Source organism: Mesocricetus auratus, unplaced genomic scaffold (assembly GCF_017639785.1).
Source record: "Mesocricetus auratus isolate SY011 unplaced genomic scaffold, BCM_Maur_2.0 Super-Scaffold_100004, whole genome shotgun sequence".
Lineage (NCBI taxonomy): Eukaryota > Metazoa > Chordata > Mammalia > Rodentia > Cricetidae > Mesocricetus > Mesocricetus auratus.
The window spans coordinates 68959517-68982545 of record NW_024429189.1 but is presented as its reverse complement, the minus strand read 5'-3'; the positions used below and the strand labels follow the sequence as shown (position 1 = coordinate 68982545).

General features: G+C 47.2%; 1 protein-coding gene across 5 annotated transcripts in view; it reads left to right on the top strand.

Annotated features, from left to right (window-relative positions):
- Prr5l (proline rich 5 like) overlaps positions 1-23029 on the top strand; it is a 174579-nt gene that overhangs the window by 119775 nt on the left and 31775 nt on the right. For all 5 annotated transcript variants that reach the window (XM_040745920.1, XM_040745923.1, XM_040745922.1 and 2 more), the window contains one exon: positions 12535-12583. In XM_040745920.1, the coding sequence (XP_040601854.1) occupies positions 12535-12583 (49 nt within the window). The remainder of the gene's footprint in view (positions 1-12534; positions 12584-23029) is intronic.

The window sequence follows — 23029 nt, the reverse complement described above, 5'->3', positions numbered from 1 at the left end:
AGGAGCCCAAGGCCTCTTGCATAGCGGGTGAGCATTCTGTCAACTGAGTCACATCCCCTCCCCACTGTCTGGTGGAAAGATGATTATTAGTCAACCAGTCATGAGCTGTGTGGTGACCGAGCTGATATGATGAAAGCATGTTAATATGACTTGGTCTTGCCAAGAGTCCAGGGACAGTGGAGGTGATGCTTATGCCAAGGTCTGAGGGTCATCAGGGATTCATTAGGGAGAGAGGGTTCCAGTGGGAGAATCAGCAGGTGCACGGGTCTCTGTGCTTGCAGTGAAAGGAAGCCTAAGTACAGAAGGTGCTGGAGATGGGGTGTTGGCACAGTTGGGCGTGCGTCTTGGTGAAATGAGAGGAGCAGTGCTCAGAGCCCCAGGCTCAGCTCGGGCCAGGAAGCTGAATTAGCTAGCCTTTTATTCCTCTCTGGGTATGCTAAAGGGAGAATATCTAGGCTAAAGACCTAGCCCTGCAGTGGCCCAAAAAACAAACAAGGCTATTGTTCAAGCCTTGTTTACACTGAATCAAGGTCTGTGTTAAGGTCGCCTGGGCGTTTAAGAGCTCTGGCGTTTAAGAGCTCTGTTTTCATTCAAGCCTGTACAGCACATAAGCGAGCTGTGCGGTTGTGTTACATTTCCACCTCCTATGTACTTGAATTTCTTGTCACAATTGCATAAATGTGGAAAGAAACAAGAGAGACCTTCTAACCCAAGGCCTCATTTTACAGGGAAGAAAGTGAGGTCCCAAGAAGGTATGGTGTCAGGGGCAAAGCTGGGTCACCAGCCTCAGACTTGCAAGAAAGAAGCCAGCTTACTCCAAGCCCAGTTCCTGCCCCTACCCGCAGGTTCTTCAGTCCCCAGTGGAAATATAAATAAATAATCCAGTGACTCAGGAATGTGCTAATTGTTTCTCACTTCAGGAGACAGATCCTGACATTGTACTTCAAAGATCTTTGTGGGCAGCTAGGAAGGTGGGAGCCAACCCTGATGTCACCTGCCCCACAACCCAGCCACCAGGTGCCAAGAGGTCTTCTGCATGGGGAGGCTGGCTGGGCAGCATGCAGAAATGCTCCCAGAAAACCTGAAATTGAGTTTTTTTTCTTTATGTAAAATGTCTCATTTTCTTTATGTAAAATGGTCTCACTGTGTAGCTCTGGCTGTCCTGGAACTCACTATGTAGCCTAAGCTGGCTTCAAACCCACAGAGATCGCCTGCCTCTTCAGATCTATAGTACTAGAATTAAAGACATGAGCCACTGCACCCAACTCTTTTACAATTTTAAGTTTTATTATTTTTTCTAAATTATTTTTAAAGGTATATCTGACTCTCTAAGGGTTTTTGTTTGTTTGTTTGAGATGGTTTCTCTGTAGCTTTTGGAGCCTGTCCTGGAACTTGATTTGTAGACCAGACTGGCCTCAAATTCATAGAGATCTGCCTGCCTCTGCCTCCCAAGTGCTGGCATTAAAGGAATGTTCCACCACCGCCCAGCCAAAGGTTGGTTTTAAAAAATGTAAATTTCTGTAAGCTTTGGTGCAGACATAACAAAACACCTCTGTGGTCTGAGGGTGGCTAGCAAGCTACCCGTCACTATGAAAGATGTTTCTGTTGTGCAAGTAAATATGTTGTGCCCTAGACACCTTGAGGAACCTCCTATGTCCCCACACGGCTATCTCTTCATTATGTAACTTATAGAGGTGGAGACCATGAGTGAGGAAACTGTGTGACGTGCCCATGGTTGCACAACTCTCAACATGGATCAGGATTTGAACTCCTGCCTGAACACCTGCATCTGAAAATCCACACTAGTCTGCTTGGGTTGCTGTAACAAGTGCCACAGACAGAGAAACTTAAACAACAGAAATCTATTTATGTTCTGGAGCCCGGAAGCCCAAAGTCAAGGTGTTGGCCAGCTCAGTTTCTGGTGATAGCTAATGCGTGATCACCACCAGCTCACATGACCTCTTTGTATGTTCAAAGGTGGAAAGCCAGCTGGGATTGAGGATTGTACCCTTAAGACCCATCTATAACTAAGCATCTCCCAAAGGCCCCACCACACCATCATGTGGAGAGTCAGGGCTTAGACATAGGAAGTGGGGAGCGGTGTACACAGTTCAGCACACAGTGAAACCTCACTCTGCACCACACTGTGGTGTCTGGGAGAAGTCTCTCGCTGGGAAGATGCTTGAACTGATGTCCATGGCTGCTTTAGTTTTTTTCCTAGAGCCTTGATGAGCCCAGCACTTACTATGTGATGATTCTACCCTCTCTCCCTACCCTGAGAAACAGCGACCCTCCAGATATTCTTTACAGTTTGGGGGTACCACCAAAGGTTCTCTGTCTTCAGCCTGGTGGGAACTACAGTGGTTGGTATTTGGAACAATACTCCAGGTGTGATTTGAGCCTAGAATATGCTGTAGCTTTTAGAGCACAGTTTGGCCTCATTTGCCTCTGAGAGTTCTGTTTTTTGGTTTCTCTAAACCTGTGGCTGGAGTGGAGACAGGCATCCATAACAGAGACACACAAGGTAGACCTGGGAATATGAAGCTTGTCCCAGGCAGTTATGTGACCTGGTGTCTTAGTTATTGTTCTATTGCTGTCAACAGGTGTGACCAAGGCAATGCTTATAAAGGAAAACATCCAACTGGGGGCTTGCTTACAGTTTCAGAGAGTTAGTCCATACTCATCGTGACAAGAAGCAGAAGGCATGGTGCTGGAGGACTGGCTGAGAGAAAGCTTTATATTACTACATACAAGCATCAGGCAGAGAAACCCTGGGCCTGGCATGGGCTTTTGAAACCTCAAAGCCCAACCCGAGTCACACACCTCCAACCAAGGCCACACCTACTAATCCTTCTAAACAGTTCCCCTAACTGGGGACCAATTACTCAAACAAACGCATGAGCGCATTCGAACCACCACACCTGGACACCTCAAATTGCATAAATCATGCCACCCAATATGTTCCCATATCTGCAAGTACCTGTAGACGCAGCTGCTCCATGCATCTTAGCACTGTAGAGGCTACTCTCCCCACATTCCACAGACACGGGACTTTGACTTTCCTTTTTCTTCTCCTGAGCCCTGTTTGCAGGTAGATCTGTACTATTAACAGGGTGGAGGGCATACAGGTGGACCACACAGGACAGTAGGAATGTTGGAAAGAGGATGTGGTAGGGGGGAAGGTTGAGTCGTCCCCAACATCATTCTTCAGTTAACCTTGACTGTCCTCTATGTGACACATCTGTACCAGGCACAGAGCCCGCAGAATCCAGACTAGTTAAGCCCCATGAGCTTGGGGGAAGTTGCTTGATTTTTCTCTGTTTTTCGCCTCATAAAATGTGGCTGACAGTAGCACCAACCTCATGGCAGTTATGGGGTCTGTGGTTTTACTTAAGTGGCCTTAGTACAAAATCTGATACAGAAGAAATGCTTCATGAATGTTAGGCATGCTCTGTGCTGCTATGATGAGCGCTTGGGAGCAATGCTGTGTTAAATGCTATGGAGGACCCCATAAGGTAGCGTGATAGAGTTGTCTAGTGACAGAACGAGCATGGTATTTTCCCAGGGTTTTGGACAAGGTGAACTCACTTTGAACTTGAGAGCTGCATGGACTTCTCAGAGAGTATAATTGGAACTGAAGTTTGGGTGAGGCTGAGTTCTTACAAGGATGGGCAACTATTTCTTCTTTCTGTGGAGACCAAGTTGAAGACGAAATGACTCTCTCGGTTCTCCATTCTATTCAACCAAGCAGAAGTAAGCTTTTTGTTGATCACCCCAGTCTAGTGTCAAAACTGGAATTCTTTCCCTTGGGTCTCTGATCCCAGCCAGGCTTGACCTCCATTCTTCTCCCCCCACCATGTGTGGGTGAAGGCATGTGTGTGTGTGGGGGGGTGTGTGTGGGTGTGTGGGTGTGGTGTGTACCCACAAGGTGTGGGCAGAGGTTATCAAGTGCTTTCCTCCTGGGCACCTGCACACATGTGGGTCACATCACTCACACACACACACACACACACACACACACACACACACACACACACACGTTATGGTTTTAACCTTGTTTTTTGAGACACTGAACCCAGGATATATCTATTTTACTGAGCTCAGTGACCAATGAGATGTAGGAAATTGAGCAATCCCACCCAGTGCTGGCATTACAGACCCACACCACTATGCTCAGCTCCTATGTGGGTCTTGGGATACCAATCAGAACCTCATGTTTGCATGACCCTCTTTCTCACAATGTGGTTGAGATGGACCTGGGAGAAGCGGATGCCTGCAAGTGGGAGCCAGTGTGCAAGATGGTCCAGAGCCAAGCGCTTGTGTAACTGGATCTTACAATGCAGTCATTGCAAATGTTGGCCCTTTCTTTTTAAGATGTGTCACTGAAAACATTGTCTTCGTAGATAGCCTTTGAAGTCTGTAAGGGAAGAACTTTGGCCCAAGTGTGGCTAAGTTCTAAAATGTAAGGATTTTATAGAGGAGTATTTCCAGACCTTAGGAGTAAGTCCACCCAAAATAGTGGCCGGTTTTCCCCAAATAAAGTCAAGGCCCTGCTTTGTTAATATGAAAACCATAAATCAGAATGTTTTCTGCTTGTAGCTGCCTTAGGAAACAGAACATGGTTCGATATCCTCAAAGGCAAGGGGATGACCTTTCTGAATAGACTTACTTTGTTCAGATTGCCAGTTGTCACTGTCTGCAGTGCTGCTGACTGAATTCTTTGGTATTTAACACTCCAGCCTTACGCCCGACTGGAGTCTGTGTTTCAGGAGTCTTCTAGAAGCAGGGGTGGCTGAGTCCTGATGTGGTTCACAGTCTTGCTCAGGAAACGGCTCTTCTACTCTTATCTGGACAGCAAGAGCAGTGAGAAAATCAAGATTGATGTTCACTGGTTCTTCTGAGTACTTGGGTTGGGGTTACAAACGGAGAGATAATTGGTGCTTTTATCCACTTACTAAATGTTTGTGGTGGGCTCTGCCAGGTCCCTGACATGTTCTGGGGCAGCCATTGAAGCAGGTGGCTCAGCACTTGCAGCCTAGCTGGGCAGGGAGTTTTAAGTGGGGTGGCAGCAGATGGGCACGTCATTAGATTGGGGATAGGGTTGATTCCTAAGTTGAAATCTGAGGGTTGAGTGGCAGTCAGGTACACAGGGCAGTTGAGGACGGCACTGTCTTTTTGTTTCTCACCCTGTGTTCTCAGCTCCCAGGGAGGACTTTTCTCTGCAGAGGTTCTCAGAGGTGAGGCTTTTGGAAGCTGGAGATGAGTTAGCTGCAGCTGGCCTGAGGCAGGAAATGTACATTTTCCTTCTTTCTCCATTCATGCCACTTCTGTTCTTGAGGAGGAAGGCAGTTGCATAAGGGAACCCTGGAGATTTTTTAGGGGAGGAGGCTCCCATGGCTGTTTGATCTCTGGCAGGTCTGGGGTGAGACTTGGGGTGGTCTGAGGAGTAAGTAGGCTGCTCGAATTCCAGAGGGAATCCACCTTAGAGGTTCCCACCTCTCTGAGCCTGCTGACTGGAAAAAGTTTTCAGGGGGACGAGAAGAGGAGGTGCTTAAGTCCCACCCTAGGGTGGCTGATGGCACTTACACCAGTGTGAGGCATGGTTCCCTGAGGCAGTTCGTGTAGCAGGTGTTTGCTGAACACAAAGTGCCAGGCCCTTCCCAGGCTGTGTGTATAGTCACTCTTGTACAAGTGTCAAGCCTGGAAGATGGATGCTGTCTCCCTTTGCATGGGCGAGGAAGCGTGTGTGCACAGAAGTCGACTAGCTCACTGGGATTTAAATGCAGCCTGCCAAATTGTCAGAAGACACTAGAGTCCCATAGTGCTGCCATAGGCCGCTTCAGGCCCGATGCACCTGGGTGTGGCTTCACAAATAGATCTGTAAGTAAGCAGGGGTGCTGGGGGTGGTGTCTTTAAAAATAAAACCCTGGTTTGGGAGGTACTCAGATAGGGTCTGACTTTTCTTCCTTTTTGAGACAAGTTTCATCATGTAGCCCCAGCTAGCCTAGAACTCACACTGTAGACCGGGCTGGTCTCAGACTATCAGCGATCCACCTGGCTTTGCCTCCCGCATCCTGGATTAATGACATATACCACCAGGCTCGGCTCTTGAAAGCTGCCTTTTGAGCTTGTTGGCTCTGCCTGATCTTGTGTGTTGGCACCTCGCATGGCTGTTGAGAAACAAATGTCTTTGGGGGACAGGAAGGTCCTTAACAAGAAGTGGCAGCTGGAAACCAATGCAGCTGGCTCATGTGCTGGTCTAAGGATTGTTTAGAAATCTGACCTTCTTCCCTAAAACTCAAGGTTTCTAGACTTTCTGGAAAGTTCCAATCTGGCCATGTTAGACCCATAGCCTGGTCTGGGCTCATTCAGGGGGTCTCAGAGTTGCCTGCTTTTTTTTTTTTTTAAACAGGAATTTTCCTCTGTCCTCATTGTTCATATTCCCTCCCTCAGCTTGCCTTCTTCCTCTGTAGACATGGTATACTGCCTCCATTTGATATCTCTGAGCAGTAGTCTCCTATGCTATGGACAGAAGAGGGTAACCTCAGAGATTCCCACCTGTGAGGCTGTTGGAGCATTCAGTGTGTACATGCTATCCCACCACAGCGTGTTTAGCTTGTGCCGATTATTGGATGTCTCCTTTGTCCTCAGCATTCCCACTGATACCCACTGGGCTGCCGGTAAAGATATGTGGACCTGGTGGCACTGTGCCTCATCCGGGGATACCAATTCCAGTGCATCCCAATGGAATAGGCCAGAGGACTTAGAAGGGGGAGCTTTCATATGCTACTGCTTTAAAGGCTGCTGCCTCCAAACGGTCCTGTTGTAGCTGAAGAACGGTTAGGTTGGATGGACACAGCTATGACATCTGTTTTGGAGCCCTGCCTGGAGGGCCTTGCTGTTCCTGGATTTTGAAAGAAGTTGAGGTGGGTCCCACAAAGGGGCCTAAGGAGAACTTGGGGAGGCCAAATATTTAACAGCCAGCGTTATTCTTTTGACCCATCCTGACTAAATGGTAGTACCTGCCCGAAGTGGCCTCCTTATCTCTAATGTTAACCTGGGAAGACAATTAAAGCAAGCTGACTAGCAGAGGGACTTGGTTGGCCTGCTCCTCCACCCCGCCTGTAGAAGCAGGGGGGATGGTGGCTGGTGATTCAGGCAGCTTCTCACAGAGTCCCTTCTGCCCTGTGCCTCTGTTGGCTGGACCCCAGCTTTGGCTGCCTGCTTTACCTCCAAGCCAATGTGAGTGGAGACTGTTGACACATGGCGTGAGGAGGAGATCGAGGGTCTGTGTAATCACAGGAAGTCCTGTGAACTGGGGTGGCAGCTCAGCTGGGCAGCCTGGGCAGGGATGGGGGTGTGACACATGGTAGCCCAGTAAACTGTTCCCCTTTTGTGCCTGTTGTGGCTCCCTTTGGCTTCTAACTGAACTTCATGCTGTTTCTGCTTTCACCGGGCTCACATGTCCCACAAAAAACGTTTCCTTCCCATTGTTCAGCTGCTTGCGGTGGAGTGGCTGAGAGCAGAACTCTGTTGTCAAGTGAAACCTGGGGTCTGGGAATGTGAAACTGATCACATGGGTGTGGCCTGGACCCAAAGGTCCTTTCACACCAGCCTCCAGCCACAGCAGCCCTTCCCCACGTGTTGTCTACCTTTCAGCCCTTTGAGTGCTATGCTCTGGGGTCTACCATGCTATTGCACTCACAGGTTTTCCAGGGCCTAGGTCTGAAGTTGGGCAAGGCCTGCCCGCTGTCCTGGGCAGGAGTCAAGAAGAGGACGGGTGGGATCGTAGGGTGTAGGCTTCAGGGTAGATCTGGTAGAATTCTCATGACTAACCCTTGCCAAGCCAGGAGCCCATCCACAAAAATCTCAAGGATGGACTCACTTGCCTCTTGCAGTCATCCTGCTCTGTGGGAATCTCACTATCCACACATCCTCTGAGGGCTGAGAGCAGGGAGCTCTGGTACATTTGGTTGGTTGATGCTGTCAGCAGCAGGGAAGTGGCCATCGGCATTCAGACCCAGGCAGCCGCTTCCAGATTTAATGATCTGTTGTCTCTGAGGTCAGCTTCTAGGTTACAACCAGGGCTGTTTCTGCTCCTCTGCAGACACCACTTAGGCTAAATACAGAAATACAGATGTTGTGCACATCAGGGCTTGACACACACGAATAGTTAATTGACTTTGAAAAGGAGACACCATCTTCAGTACACTTTGTTCGTACTCCTTGTTATTTTAATTTGTTCCAGCAATTAATTGCATTCCTGTTGACATGGAAGAAACCTTAGGAACCCATGCCTAAGTACCTGGAATCGCCGCTTTCTGTAATTTACACATGAACTAGATAAACCTGGTGAGCCAGGGTATGGTGAAGGTGGGAGGGGGCTTATCCCGCTGGGTTTTGGAGCAGTATCTGTCATACCTTGATTTTGTGTGTGTGTGTAATATGTGTGACTGTGTTGTGCATGTGTGGTCTATGTGCGTGTCTGTATCTGTGGATGGTATGTGCATGTCTCTGTGTGTATGGGTATGTATGTGTATGCATGTCTCTGTATATATGCGTGTACCTCTGTGTATATGTATATGTGTCTGTGTTTCTATGTGTTTGATGTGTGCCTGTGTTTATATATGTGATGTGTAGGCACACGTCTATCTGAGGACCAGAGGACAACCTTGGGTGTCATTTCTTAGGAGCCATCCATTTTGCTTTCTGAGTCTCAGTGACCAGCCTCACTAGTTCTAGTTGTCTGACCAGCAAGCCCCAGGGGTCCTGCCTGTCCCCTACTTCCTCAGTTTTGGGGTTACAAGTACACACCACCATGCCTGTTTTTGGTTTTTATTTTGTTTTATTTTATTTAAATTAGAAACAAACTTCTTTTACATGTCAATCCCAGTTCCCTCTCCCTCCCCTTGATTTTGATTTAACTTGGGTTTTGTGGCTCCAACTTAGGCCGCTAGACCAACTGTTAAAGAAATCTCAGCTTCTGAATGAAGGAGTGGTCCAGAGGTAGAAAGCCCTTGTTTGGGTTCTGTTTCTTTTTCCTCCTTTTTTTCGGGGGGGGGGGTGCCGGGGGGGGGTTTGAGACAGGGTTTCTCTGTGGCTTTGGAGGCTGTCCTGGAACTAGCTCTTGTAGACCAGGTTGGTCTCGAACTCATGGAGATCCGCCTGCATTCTGCCTCCTGAGTGCTGGGATTAAAGGCGTGCGCCGCCACCACCACCTGGCTCTTTCAAATGTTTTTCAGGCCAGGATGGTTGTAGAGTGAGGTGGGGGTGTGAAGGAACTTCTGACTCTCAGTTTTGCTGACACACAAGTAGAGCTTTATTTTAGCGGTGTCCGTTCCTTGTGAGACAAGGACGAGTAGAGTAGACAGTGTAGAGAGGCAGCTGTGTAACCTGACTCGCTGTGATCTACCTAACAGGTTGACCAGCTGGCCCTGCTCCAGTCCTCTGTCGGGGGCCCCCTTTCCTCACCCCCTCCTCTGTGTCCCCTTAGATCAGTGATTCTCAAGTTTGCAGCCCAGGCTGCAAGGGCAGGTTCACATTTCTTCCAGGATTATATCACCCCTATGCCTGCTTCCTGATATTGTGCCCTTACTTGGAACTTACACACACAGTCCTTTCTTGGGTTTCAGACCATCCTCAGTAAGCTTGGGTAGATGTGACTGTTAATTTTAGAGTCTTTTAAAAAGTTGTTTTGAACAAGATTATCTTCATACGGTTCAAAAATGTTATAGTTGGGGCTGGAGAGATGACCCAGTGGTACAGTGTTGCTGTATAAGCAGATGAGCAGAGTTTGGGCCCCAGTGCCCATGTGAATAGCTGACCATGGTGGTGTGTGTGCATTTGTAATCACAGTACTGGGAAGGCAGAGCCAGGAGGATCCCTGAGGCCATTGGTCAGCCTAGTTGAATTATTGAACCATGGATCCCAGTGAAAGAACTTGACCCTAAAAACGAGATGGCTGGCTTCTGAGGAACACCTGAGATTGATCTCTGGTCATCACATGCACAGAACACACATGAACACATACGCAGGCACACACACACACACACATGCACGCACACATGCATACACACGGGTGCACCTTATAAAAACGTACAAGGGAGACAGTCTTTACTGGTCCCCAACAGCCTAGTTCCCATTTCCTCTTTTTCAAAGGCAGATGTTATAACAGTATCTCATTGAGTAGTCTTCTAGAATATCTTTCTGCATGTATAGTAATATACACAGAAATGTACCTGGTGCTGTGGGACACCTACTTCTAGGACCACAGACTAGGTTAGACTAGGGTAATAAGGTGGTACGTCTGTAGGGCCCTGAGTCCCTCTAACTTCAGGGACTACAGTTTACTAACGTGTTGTCTGGCCCTACTTAACTTCCTGTTACAGCTTCAGTGTTATCCAATCTCTCCCCTGGAGAAGGAGAGGAACACACACACCTTTGCGTTTTTCTGTGTTATTTTGAAAGTGTCTCATGTGTCTAAAATCAAGGTGCCTCAAGAACTCACAGCAGCTGTGATTGCCTGCACAAGACTCATGCAAGTTCTAGTCAGTCAAAATTCCAACACGGGTAGGGGAAGGGCTCACAAGCCTGAGATCAAGGTGTCATTTGATGTCTCCGAGACATGGGCTAGCTGATAGCACCTAGATCTTCTACTTTTCCGTAAGCTTTTCTTCACCCATGGTCTTGAGACTTGCCAGTGGCTACAAAGACTGTGAGGAGGTATTTTAGCTTCTTGGGTGGAAGCAGACCCCGTGCCTCATTCTGCTTTGAAACTTCCATGTGTGTGGTGCCAGCTGCTCTGCTCTGTTTTCTCTCCCAAGGTGTGTTCTCAGCCTAATGGCTTTTAAAAAAGTGTATTCATTTTTATTTTATGTGTAGGAATGTTTTCCTGTATGCATGTATGTATGTATGTGCCCCACATATGTGCCTAGTACCATAGGCACCATAGAGACCAGAAAAGGGCATAGGATCATCTGGAGCTGGAATACAGATGTTTATATATTGTATAATCTGGAAGACTTTCTCTTGTGACCAGGTGACTTTGGCAGGTGCTCTGTTCCACCCCTTACTGTGTTCTTAGATAAAGTGTCCCCTCCTGAGTCTCACTTGCAGCACCAGTAAGAAAGGGGTACAGAGTGAGTGCTGGGAACCGAACCTGGGTCCCCTATAAGAGCAGCTGAGCCATCTCTTTAGCCCCAGCCCAATAGCTTTTAATAAGTTTCCATCTCTCATCAGACCTGCCCACACCTTGGAGAACCCCCGGGGTGTGCTTCTGGAGTGGCTTGTAGGTTGCCTACCGTTAAGGTGGATCTCCAAAGGCTGTATCTACTACCTAACGTGTTCAGCTGTTGAGAAAAGAGTGGAATTCTCCATGTGGTTCAGCTTTCCAAGCTTTCAAGCATCAGTGTTTCTTGTTCTGTCCCCAAATTCTTGTTCCTGTTTTATGCACATAATGACATATTGCTGCTGCAACTGCCTGTTTGTTCCTCAGTGACGTGCGTGAGCATGTTTGGAGGGAAGTTCATACCCAGCAAGATTGTCAGAAATTTGAGTATTTGTTCCTCAATAACCGTAGCAGGTGGGAGGGACAATGAGAACATTGAAGACAGGGAGACTTTGTTCCCTAGAGAACTTATTGGATTCCAGGAGCCAGTTTTTCTTGTTTTTAGCTTTTTCTCACCTTGTCTGGATCAAATTCAAGATGGATCAGTAGGGATGGGCTCATTATTAGTCATGGGGGAAGAAGTCTGGTGTCCAAATCTGCATTTATAATTTTTAGCACAGAAGATGCTTTGATATCACCTTGGGAATTTACTGATTTGCTGTCTATCCACACCCTCCACCCAAGAGCAGAAACCTTGTGTGTCTTCTTCTCTTTGGTGGCCCTGGTGTTAGAACAATATGTGGGAACATACAGGGCAACTCAGTAAATGTGTTGCCTAGGTAACCAGAACCCCAGTTCTCTTCATTGTGGTCCTTTTTGAAAATTGCCTCAATACTTTCAGGGTGAATGGTGAGACCACCCCATCATAGCCTCAAGGTGAATTTCAAGTCTGAGCTGCTCCGATAGAGTTAGAGGAGAGGAGAGATGGAGTTATAGGAAAAGATGTTCAGTTTGTAGAAGGTCTAGGTTTGAATCTTGGCTCTTGGGTTAATGTATTGGATGGGGATGGGTATGATTTCTCTATCTACAGTAGTTGTGACAATTATACCATCCTGTATACAATTAAAATCTTCAGATGGGGAATGTATGGAAAGTGTGTTTTAGACTATAAAATGTTTGTAAATGTTATCACTGCAGTAGCACGGGGCGGGGGGTTGGGGGATTTGAGCCCACAATGTTGTCCATGCCCAAACCCTACCAGGACCTAGAAAAAAGTACTCCCTCCTCAGGCCTAGATTCCACCTCTGTGCTACTGGTAAACACATGGTCATCAATGATGAGCCCTCTGTCATCCTCCTTTGGAACTGGCCTTCAAGAGCTGTATTCATACCAACAGCTGCCTGACTATGTGTTCCTCTCTTCCCCAGGCGGCTGCTGAAGAGTGAGCTTGGATCATTCATTACAGACTATTTCCAGGTAAGCTCGGAGGGGCCCAGCCCCCATCATACTTGCGTTTGACAGACCAACAGGGGTGTCAATACTGCACCTTTGGATGTTCCTTTAGTGCCTACAGTTATATGCGCTGCAGTGGTTACAGGGGCTGCCGGGCCAGCGTGGTCACTTATGTTAGTGGAGATCAGATTCCTTGCAGTCAGTCTCCGGACTCATTTATATCGTTAAAAATTGTTGCTCATTTGGGTTCTGTCTGTCCTTACCATCGAGGAGCTGGGCCTCAGAGGCTTTACAGTGTGTATTAATTAACCGATCAATTACAGAAGAATACATGACACTTCTATGAGAAAAAGAGTTCGCAGGATAAAACAGGAGTGAGAAGAGTACTGTTCTTGTATATGTGCAAGCATCTGCATGAGCTGCTTTCTAGAAGGCAATTCTTTCTCCTGTCTGCTTCTTATTTTGTAGGTTGTGTTTTGCATGCCACATTGTCTTGGGATAGCTGCACTGTCCAGCCTGGGGACTCAAGAGGGAAAAGGCAGAATCCGCTTACTGTTGGTTTTTTAAATTTTTTTTCAAGACAGGATTTCTTTGTATTGTTTTGGAGGCTGTCCTGGAACTCGCTCTGTAGACCAGGCTGGCCTCAAACTCACAGAGATCCGCCTGCCTCTGCCTCCCGAGTGCTGGGATTAAAGGCGTGTGCCACCAACGCTTGACCCACTTACTGTTACTGAAGACAGTTTTCACCAGAGGACACTGAGTCCCACCACTGTCCGAAACCCCTCCTGTCCTATGTGTGATATTTAGTTGGGTTAGGTATATGTGTCGTTTAGACTGATTATTTCTTGTCACTATGCCCCCTAGTCTGTTCCATTGAAGGCAGGATTGGATTTGACAGTCACCCTTCCCTTCTGCATACATATTGTTGTGAGGCTAAGAATTCAAGGTCCTGGGGATCTACAAAGAACAGCTTCTAAGCCAGTCACAAGCTGCTTCCTTAACTATAACCAACAGTGTCTGGGAGCTGCTGGGTGACAAGCAGTGACCAACTAGGTGGCAGTTCCATGAAATCAGTCTCTACTTCTCACTCATTTGCTAGCGTGGGATTGGCAAGCTGCTTTGTTTCTGTCTGTCTTGGTTTCCTTGTTCGTAAAAGAGAACCTCATTTTGTGCTTTGCATGAAATAATAGTGGTGGAGAGCTCAATGCTAGCTGTATCAGGCAGCATAGCATATTAGTCAAGACCATGGGCCATTGAGGCAGGATACCCAGGTTCAGGGCCCAACAGCCGTTTACTGAATGTGTTACCCATACACAGGTTGCATTGCTGAATCCCTGTTTTAGTTTCCTCTTCTCCATATCCATGACCTAACCTTTAGAACATGCCCATATAGTGTTAATGTAGGGACTAAATACATTGTTATCTATAAAGTCCTTACTGCTAGCACAAAGTAAGACCGAAATTGTGTTAAATTTATGCTGGTTCTTATTTATTATTCTGAAGTGCAAATGTAAAAATACTTATGATCTTGGTGGCAGGTTGTTTCATATTATTTCATGTCCAAGGAGAGCACAATTTTAAAACTGTTGCAAGAGATTTTGTTCCTAAAAACTCAGAAATCATTTTGTTTTTCTACTGAATTATCAAGAAATGTCAGACTCTTATGTCTACTTTAAAAGAATGACAGGTGTCAGTCAGCTTAACACCAGTGTATACACACATGTGCGTGTGCACGTACACTGTGTACACACACAAACACACACACACGCACGCGCACACACACACACACACACACACACACACACACACACACACACACACACACACACACACACACACACACCAAGAAACACTAACTCTAAAGCTGGACAGACCAAGATGGAAACCTGGAGTTCAGTAGGGTCATCCGCAGCTGTTTGGACCTTAGCTTCTGGTGTGTGTGTGTGTGTGTGTGTGTGTGTGTGTGTGTGTGTGTGTGTGTGTGTGTGTGTGTGTCCCAGCTTCTGGTGTGTGTGTGTGTGTGTCCCAGCTTCTGGTGTGTGTGTGTGTGTGTGTGTGTGTGGAGTGTGTGTGTGTGTGGGGGGGCATAGCTTAAAGACTCAGAATGTGATAATGAGTCCCAACTGTGAATCATCTCAATTGCTCTTCACTCAAAGGTCAGCCTCTACCTCTCTCTACCCCCTGTGGTCTCTATTGACTGATTTGAAGCTTGGCTACCGAGAAGTCCCCCCCCCCCAGTCCTAAAGAAACCTGCTGGGCCTGCCTGCTTTCTGCCTTGACATTTCAAATGAGACAGGGTCCTTGTGGTTTCAGTCCATTTGTAAATGTCAGCTGTCTTTTTGGCATTGAGGGTTACCCCTAGGCCTGTAGGAAGGGTGTGTCTGGGCAGGGACTTGTACACATGGGAAGCCCTGAGGTTTTGGTGGGTGGTTAATACTGCTTACAAAGATGCCGGATACTTCAAAACTATTAACCACATGTCATTTCCTATCAGGATCCTAACCAGAGAAGCTGTTTGCTGAACGCCCAGTCTTTTTCTTGGGGTCTGATGTGGGGACTGATTTTCAGAACTTAGAATCTGGGGATTTTCTTATTTAGGGTGCTAAACTGGAGGAAGCCTCTCCTAGACACTTTTCTACTGTAGGTTTTAAGTTTGTTTTGTTATTTTTAAGCTGTGGGTGTCCATCCCTCCCCTGGTGTTTTTAACCATTTGATCATCCCTCTCTTTTTGTAGAGTGTGTATTGGATGTTCTGCGCACACTTTTAGGGTGGGAGTGCTGGAATTAAAAGTATGTGCTACTACTGTCCTGCCATGTTTTAACTGTTTAAAAGTGGATGGATATTTTGTGTATATGTGTGCCTGAGAGCCACCATGTGCATGTCTTGTGTCTTCACAGAGGCCAGAAGAGAGCATCAGATACCCTGGAACTGGAGTTAGAAATGGTTTCGAAATGCCATGTGAATGCTGGAAGAGTAGCCAGTGCTCTTAACTGCTGAGCCATCTCTCCAGCCCCAGGAATATAAAAGACTTAAAGTAAAATGATAAAAGGAAAATTAAGAATTACTTACACAGGGGCTGGAGAGATGGGTCAATGGCAAGACTACTTACTGGCTGCTCTTTCAGTGAACCCAAGTTCAGTTTCCAGCACCTACGTGGTAGCTCACAGCCATCTGCAACTCCAGTCCCATGGGATCCAATGTCTTCTTACAGCTTCTGTAGGTACCATACACGTAACTTTTTAAAAATTACTTTTATATGTTTACTGTAAGTTTTAAAAGCATAGTACTTTCACCCTATATGTTCACTTCTCAGGAAGACTTAGTTTCTTGAACCCTTTGCAAGCATTTACACTTTTAATACATAGTTAGAAAGTTTCAGCAAAAACTCGTATGTCAGTCGGGCATGGTGGCTCACGGCTTTGGTCCTAACACTCAGGAGGCAGAGGCAGGTGGATCTCTGTGAGTTCCAGGCCAGCTGGTCTACAAAGCGATTTCCAGGACAGCCAGGGCTATTACACAGAGAAATTCTGTCTTGGAAAAAACAAAACAAAACAAAAAAATCTTGTATGTCCCTCAGTATACATAGACATGTACATATATGCAACACAGGTGTGTTCCATGCTCATATAGAACATTTCACTTTCTTCAGGAAGCTCTACACCCCTTTCCTGAGTCCATCCTCTCTAAAAGCCACTACTCATAATTTGCTCCATAGTCAGCCATGCCTCTTAAGAAAGTCCATGTTCACTTGTCACATGGTGTCATTCGGCACATTTTTGAGCTTCATCTATGTGCGTCTATTTTATTCTCTATCACTGAGTACTTGGTTGTCCAAATAAACTGCATCTGTGCACCTGCCCCAGCACTAGGTGTGAGTTGTTCGGCTTGGCGTGTGACTGTGGTGCTGCAGTGTCGCACAAGCCACCCCTTTGACTGCAGCTTCTCATTGACTTCGTGTACAACTCATCTAGCTAAGCGGAGCACTGTTCATTCCACATGCTGAATGGGGCACCTGCTTTGCTTTTTATGGGACATAGTTCATTTCCCTAGGAGATTTGCAAGTCAGTCAGAAAGCTGTGAAACTGCAGGCTGTCACACTGTCGGTCTGACTGTACCAAGGATTCCCCCAGGAGCTGTGCAAATACCGTCCGCATCTTCATCATTAGAATGCAGTTCACTCTGGATAAAACATGTTGTACAGCCTCAAGTCCTGACACTGGCCAGACAGGCTTTTCTTTCTCATATGGAGTTGTTCCCACTTAATTTACATTGCCAGATGCAGCCTTTGGTCATCCCTATGATCTTCGTTCATCAGGAAGCACTATGTTCTCTCTCTCTCTCTCTCTCTCTCTCTCTCTCTCTCTCTCTCTCTCTCTCTCTCTCTCTCTCTCTCTCTCTCTCCTCTCTCCCACTCTCCATGTTCTTCTCTCTCTACCCCCCTCTTCTCGTTTCTCATGTCTGTCTCCCCCTCTGGCTCTCCCGCCGCTGAAATAAACTGTGGCTTGTACTCTCATGGCTTGTGCTCCATCGCTCGGATCCCAGGTACATTGCACGGCCTTTTCGCCTTTTTTCTAAATTTTAGACTTTTATAAAAGAACAGCACTTCTCTTTTTTTGTAGAGTGTGTATTGGATGTTCTGTCTACATTTTTAGGATGGGCAGGAGGATTGTCTACCATACATACCAGAAGTGGCATTTGTTGACCTTACAATGGCAATGAATAAAAGAGATTGGGCTTAGAAAGTGTTTCCCTTTTAAATTTTTCCTTTAGCCCTTGTGTTCATGCTAGAGAAAGTCTTGGGAAGCATTCTTCAGGACTTGGCAGTCTTCTTATTTAAGGAAGAGGGAGCTGGCCTTGAACTTGGTATCCTGAGCTAGGGATATACATGGCTGGCTAAGGTCCTGCAGCATTCTTTTTTTTTTTTTTGCGGCATTCTTTTGTTTGCTGTGAGTTAACTTCTGAGTGGTTTTTCCATGCTTGCCGAGTGGTTCCTTTTAACACATAAGGACAATTTTGACAAGTGGTTTTAAGAAACAAAAGTAACACTTAAAGGACGATGTTGCAGGTGGTCCTGGCTGTGGCCCCCATGGTGAAAATGGTTCAGGAGTCATCCAAGTGGGAAAGCTGGGTTGGGCGCTGCCAAGGAGGCTTCCAAAGCTGCTTGAGGAATCTCCCCAGAGGAGACAGTCAGGTGCACAGAGGCAAACTTCGTCTCATTTCTAGGGGTGAAGCCAGAAGAGGCTCCAACAAAGGACCAGGAGGGAAGTGGGGGCCCATGAGAAGCAGAGCCCTGGGCCAATCAGGGAAGTCCTGAAACTTGGTTGCTCAGAAGAATGTAAATAGACTCCCTGGGCCCCATGATCTTCTGTAGTGTGAGGTGTGGATGCCATCCCTAGGCACCTGCATTTGGAGGGGAGGTCTGCCCCCCTCTTCTCTTCCTGTCTGGGAATCTGCTTGCCAGCGCGCGCAGGTGAGCATTTTCATTTTACAATTTTAAAGAAAGAACATCCAGAGTGAAGAATAATGGGAATGACCTGAGGTGAGGGCAGGGGCAGCAGGTAGGAAACTGGTGCTTATCTCCAGTCTGCACACAGAGAAGACAGCCTGTTCCGTGTGCAGAAGCCTGAATAGATTTCTATGAGGCACTGGCCAGAGAAAGCTCTGACATTTCCAGTGCTGACTTTCCTCCCCACTTGCCCCCTGTCTGTTTTGAATTGTGCCTGGGAGGAAAATTGAGGTTTCCAAGTAGAACTCTATCCTAGTGACTGCTTGGAGAGATAATTGCTTCTCTGCCGTGCAATGGATATTATAAAGTGATCTGCATTTTTGGATTGCCTAGTAAGGTATCTCTGTGGTTTAAAATGTGGGGGGCAGGGTGTCAAACACCTCACTTTCTCAGTTCTGCATCTGTGGGTTACACTATGTGCTAGAAACCTTGCCCCAAGTCCAGAAGGTTCCATTTTTTTCTTTCTTTTTGGTGGATTAAAGTTTTGCTTCATATAGGAACTTGAGCTAAAGTCAAAGGCTCTGGGTGAGTCGATGTTAGGGAGGAGGGAAATGTGAGTGCGTGTGCACACACATGTGCATGTTAGCACACACATGTATGTGAATATATGTAAGTGTGTGCATACGTTGGTTTATCTGATTGCTTCAAGAGCCCTAGGAAAAGACTGATTGTCACGGTGTTAGGGAAATGTGCACTAGGCAGTAGCTGAGAGAGGAGACCCATGTTGAGGGGTCTTTGGCAGAATGGAGTTAAAACTTGTAGACAGTACAAGAATGCGAATGAATCTACCACCAGCCGCACACACAGTAGCATTGACTGATGATGGGGGTGGCTGGCAGGGTCTTCAGACCAGAATAAGTAAATATACATAAAATAAAATAACTAATTATGAAAATGAGACTAGCTTGGCAGGGTACACACCTTTAATCCCAGCACTCAGGAGACCCAGGCAGGTGGGAGGCCAGCCTGGTCTACAGAGTGAGTTCCAGGACAGCCAGTGCTACACAGAGAAACCCTGTCTCGGAAAAACAAAAACAAATACAGAAACAAAAAGAAAAGCTGAAATGAGACTTGTAAGGGATGGATAGGACAGGGTGCTGATTTTCAAATTCACACTGAACGGGGGGGGGGGAGAGAAGGTGCCCCTCCCCTCTTTGATCCATCTTGGAAGACTCCTGTAATAAGCAAGGGTCCCCAGAAGGACACGGAGATTGTGAGGTGGCCATCTCGGAAGAAACGAAATTCCATGCACACTCAGTGGGTTAAAAACGGGGCCAGTGCACAAGGGGCTTTGACAAGGAGGCTGGGTGAGGATCATGTTTTTAGGTGAGAAGGTCCTTAGGATTGAGGTTTGACTGGCATTTGAGACAAAGGCATGAGGGAGCCTACAAGTTCCTGGGGGTCACTCTGACCTCGGAGGTGGAGCTACCTAAGGCGGGGGAGGGGCACAAGGAGTCTCTCAGCCAGGGATTACCTTTCAGCAGATTTCTTGCCTCCAGTCTCCTGGGCAGTTCCATGAATTCTGTGCAATTATTCGAATATTTTCTTGTACTTTTTTTCATACATTCTGAAACTAAGTGGAAACATGAGTCTTGAAATTGATAACTCCAGGTCTTACTTGTTTTTAGATAAAGATGAGAATCAGTAGGTATGCTGAGGTAATGGATGACCGGCTTCACTGGATTTGGATTACTGCATCTTTAATTGTGAAGGAAAAGAAGGCAGAGGTACAAAAGAAGTGACAGAGGGCTCTGAAGAGGAGGTGTGGCTCTGGGCTTTGTCACCCTTCTTAGCGGACATGGGAGCAGGATTCCTTTGAAGTCATGTAGGCCTGTTGTTCTGTGAGAATGTGTTTTCAGGAGCCGGTGTGTATGAGATGGAGCGATTTCTTATAGACCAGATAAGGACTCGAATGATTAGTGGGGAGTCGAGCGGAGGTGCAGCAAGCCGCCCTGGGTGCTGCACATGGGGTGTTGAAATGAGTAAACAGGGTCAGCTCTGTAAAGGCTGTTGTGTTTTTGTTTAATATGGGAGGCTTTCTTGAGAGTGACAATGAAGGCTGGCTGTGTAGCTCAGTTGGTAGAGTGCCTGGTGAGCATTCATGAGGCTCTGTGTTCAATGCCTAACACCCCCGGAAGTCAGGAATGGTACACGCCTGTAATTACAGGTGGTACACGCCTGTAATCCTATTTGGCATGGAGTTTTTTCCTGGGAAAGCGGGGTTGGCTTTATTCTTCCCTAGCCTTCTTGATTACCCTCCTCCCTGGGTTCCTCTGATGGGGTTGGCACGTACTCTGCTTGACACACACATTGACAGGCTGTGCCCCCCCACACACACACATATCCTCCTCTGTGTTCATCTCTGCACCTCCACGGTGCCCCTAGCTGCCCAGGATAAGCTGATACTTCCCTAGCAGAGGCAGGTGGCTGGAGATGTTTTCCTCCAAACATCCTTGTGGGAGTTTTTCCCAAGCCTCGTTTTTTCTGTTTGCAGCCCTTTTCTCTGTGTCTTGCGGGCCGGGGTGTGTGTGTGGGGGGGGGAATGTCAGCTCTTTCCACTTCCAGATCCTTCTGCCACTTCATTAATGTGCTGTTTTGTCCATGGCAAGCTCACTGATGGTATGCCAGAGGATGTGTTACGTAACAACCGGCCCATTGCCAAGTCCCAAGTCATTTCCTAAGGAGCTACTATTTAATGAACTGGCGGTTTTGACTGGAAGCTGTCTGGCTGGGAGGTGGTAGGGAGAGCCTTGGGGCAGGGAGAGTAGGATCTCTACCTATGTTAACGCTGTTTGGCAGCAAATGTCTGCTCAGAACCTTTTGGATTCAGGCTCTTGTCAGGGGTGGGAATTCTTTAAGGTGAGATACAGGAAGAATGGATGCTTACAAAAATAATATAGAATAGTTGCCTGTCTGTCTCAGTCCCTTCACAATCCTCTTTCTGCCATCCTTTTTTTTTTTTTCCTCTCAGAACCATTGAGCAGGTCTGTCCCATAGATGCCAAATTGGCATCTTCTTAGGTGAAGCGGATGGATGGTGGCCGTGTGGGCTTCATAAGCTGCAGGGCCCAGTGCTAAGTGGATATGTAGCTATAGATGCGTTGTGGACTTGCATTTCTTTCCCAAGGGTCTGCCACTGCTACATACAGAAGCCAGTTAACCCCAAAGAGGTCTTTGAAATCTCAACACGTGACACATAGATCACAGGGCAGGGAGGGGTGGGGAGTGGGGACACTAAGGCTCACTTAGCAAAAGTGTCATAGCAGTGCCAGACCCGGGTGGGGATGGCTGTCACCACCATGCTTCTGTTCAAGAACTAGTAGACATGTGTCCAACCCCGACCTGCATGTACCATGCCTAGACCTAGACTCCACTAACACCAACTCATGACCACCCCAGGGATAGGGTGACAGCAGGGGTAGGTCAGGGTGGGGAAGTGTGGGTGCGGCCCAGACACTGGGGCATGGAGAAGGCCTACAAACTCCCTGTGCTTTTGTGTTACAGTGTCTCACCACACCTCAACACACACACACACACACACACACACACACACACACACACACACACACACACACAGGACTTAGAGATGGCAAGTGCAAAGCACTGAACTCCCACTGCAGCCCCCTTCAGATGCTAGGCCCTAAGAATGTAGCATCCACAGTAGTGCAGATGTGTGACTGCAGATTCACTAGGGGAAGACTTGATCACTAGGGTCCCGGGAGGGCCGTGGGGACAGGAGTAGTCTTGGCAGCTGAGCAGAGAATATGGCTGTGGTCAAGCTGGTATGTGAACGAGAGGAGCATCGAAGCAGCAGTGCTGCAGAGAAGGGGAGCTGGGTGCTTGGCTGCCCTCCCCTCCCAAAACCCTGCAGGATTCAGCGGGCACTGAAGGAAGGATTCCTAGTGGAATCTGAGCTGCATTCCTGTGGGTTGGAATCTGGGGAAGGAAACTCTAACCTAACTAACTTCGGTTACTGGAAGATCAAAGCGTTTGTGGCATGCTTCTGAAAGGGCTTTAGCTTCTGGGAAAATGGAGCCTCTTAAATATCAGCAAATCTCTGTGTGAGCAGACTATGGTGACCGCAGGCTCCAAGCAGGGAGAGGCAGTAGATGACCTGAACGGCTCCTTCAGACCCCACGCTTCTGTTTGTTTTGATCCAAGCTGCAGAATTTCCAAGCTGTGTATCATGAGAGCCTCAGAAAGAATGTTTTCTGTCATTTCCCCCCAAGCCAGAAATAACTCCCTTTCCTTGGAAACGCACATTTTTCCTTCCAGTGTCTCCACGAAGGGAGAAGACTAAGGGCCAGGAAGGAGGCTCTGGGCCATCTGTTGGGATTTATTTCTTCTGATCTGGGCAAAGGAATTTTTACCAAGTGGAGAAAATGGTGACAGATTTAGGCACCCTATGCCACCTCCCTTAGCCCCTTCAAAACCTTCTATTTCTTGTCTTGACGCCTTAAAGATACAAAATAATTCTTGTCACCAAAATAGGCAGTTAAGTTCAACAAAGATTTGCCAAATGCCAGCTGCACCCAGCCTTGTGTTGGGAGTGGAGTACTAAAGTTAGAAGTGGTCCTTATCCTCAAGGGTCTAAAAGCCTAATGGATATATTTAGTTTTTGTTTTCATCTGCGTGCGTGCGTGCGTGCGTGTGTGTGTGTGTGTGTGTGTGTGTGTGTGTGTGTGTGTTATCTGAGTACTCGTGGATGTGTATGTTCATGTGCCTGTGTGCATGCGGAAGCCAGAAGATGTCAGATGTCTGTCTCTCACTCTCCATTTTAATGCTTTGTGGCTAAGTCTCTCACTAAAACTGGAGCAAGCTGGCAGACTGCAAACCTCAGGGAGATCTTCCTGCTCCAACTCCCTGCAACTCTGGGGTTTTGCGTACTTACTGCCACATTCCTGGCACATGAGTTCTGGGGATTTGAATTTAGGTTCCCCTGCTTGCCTAGCAAGTACCTCTTAC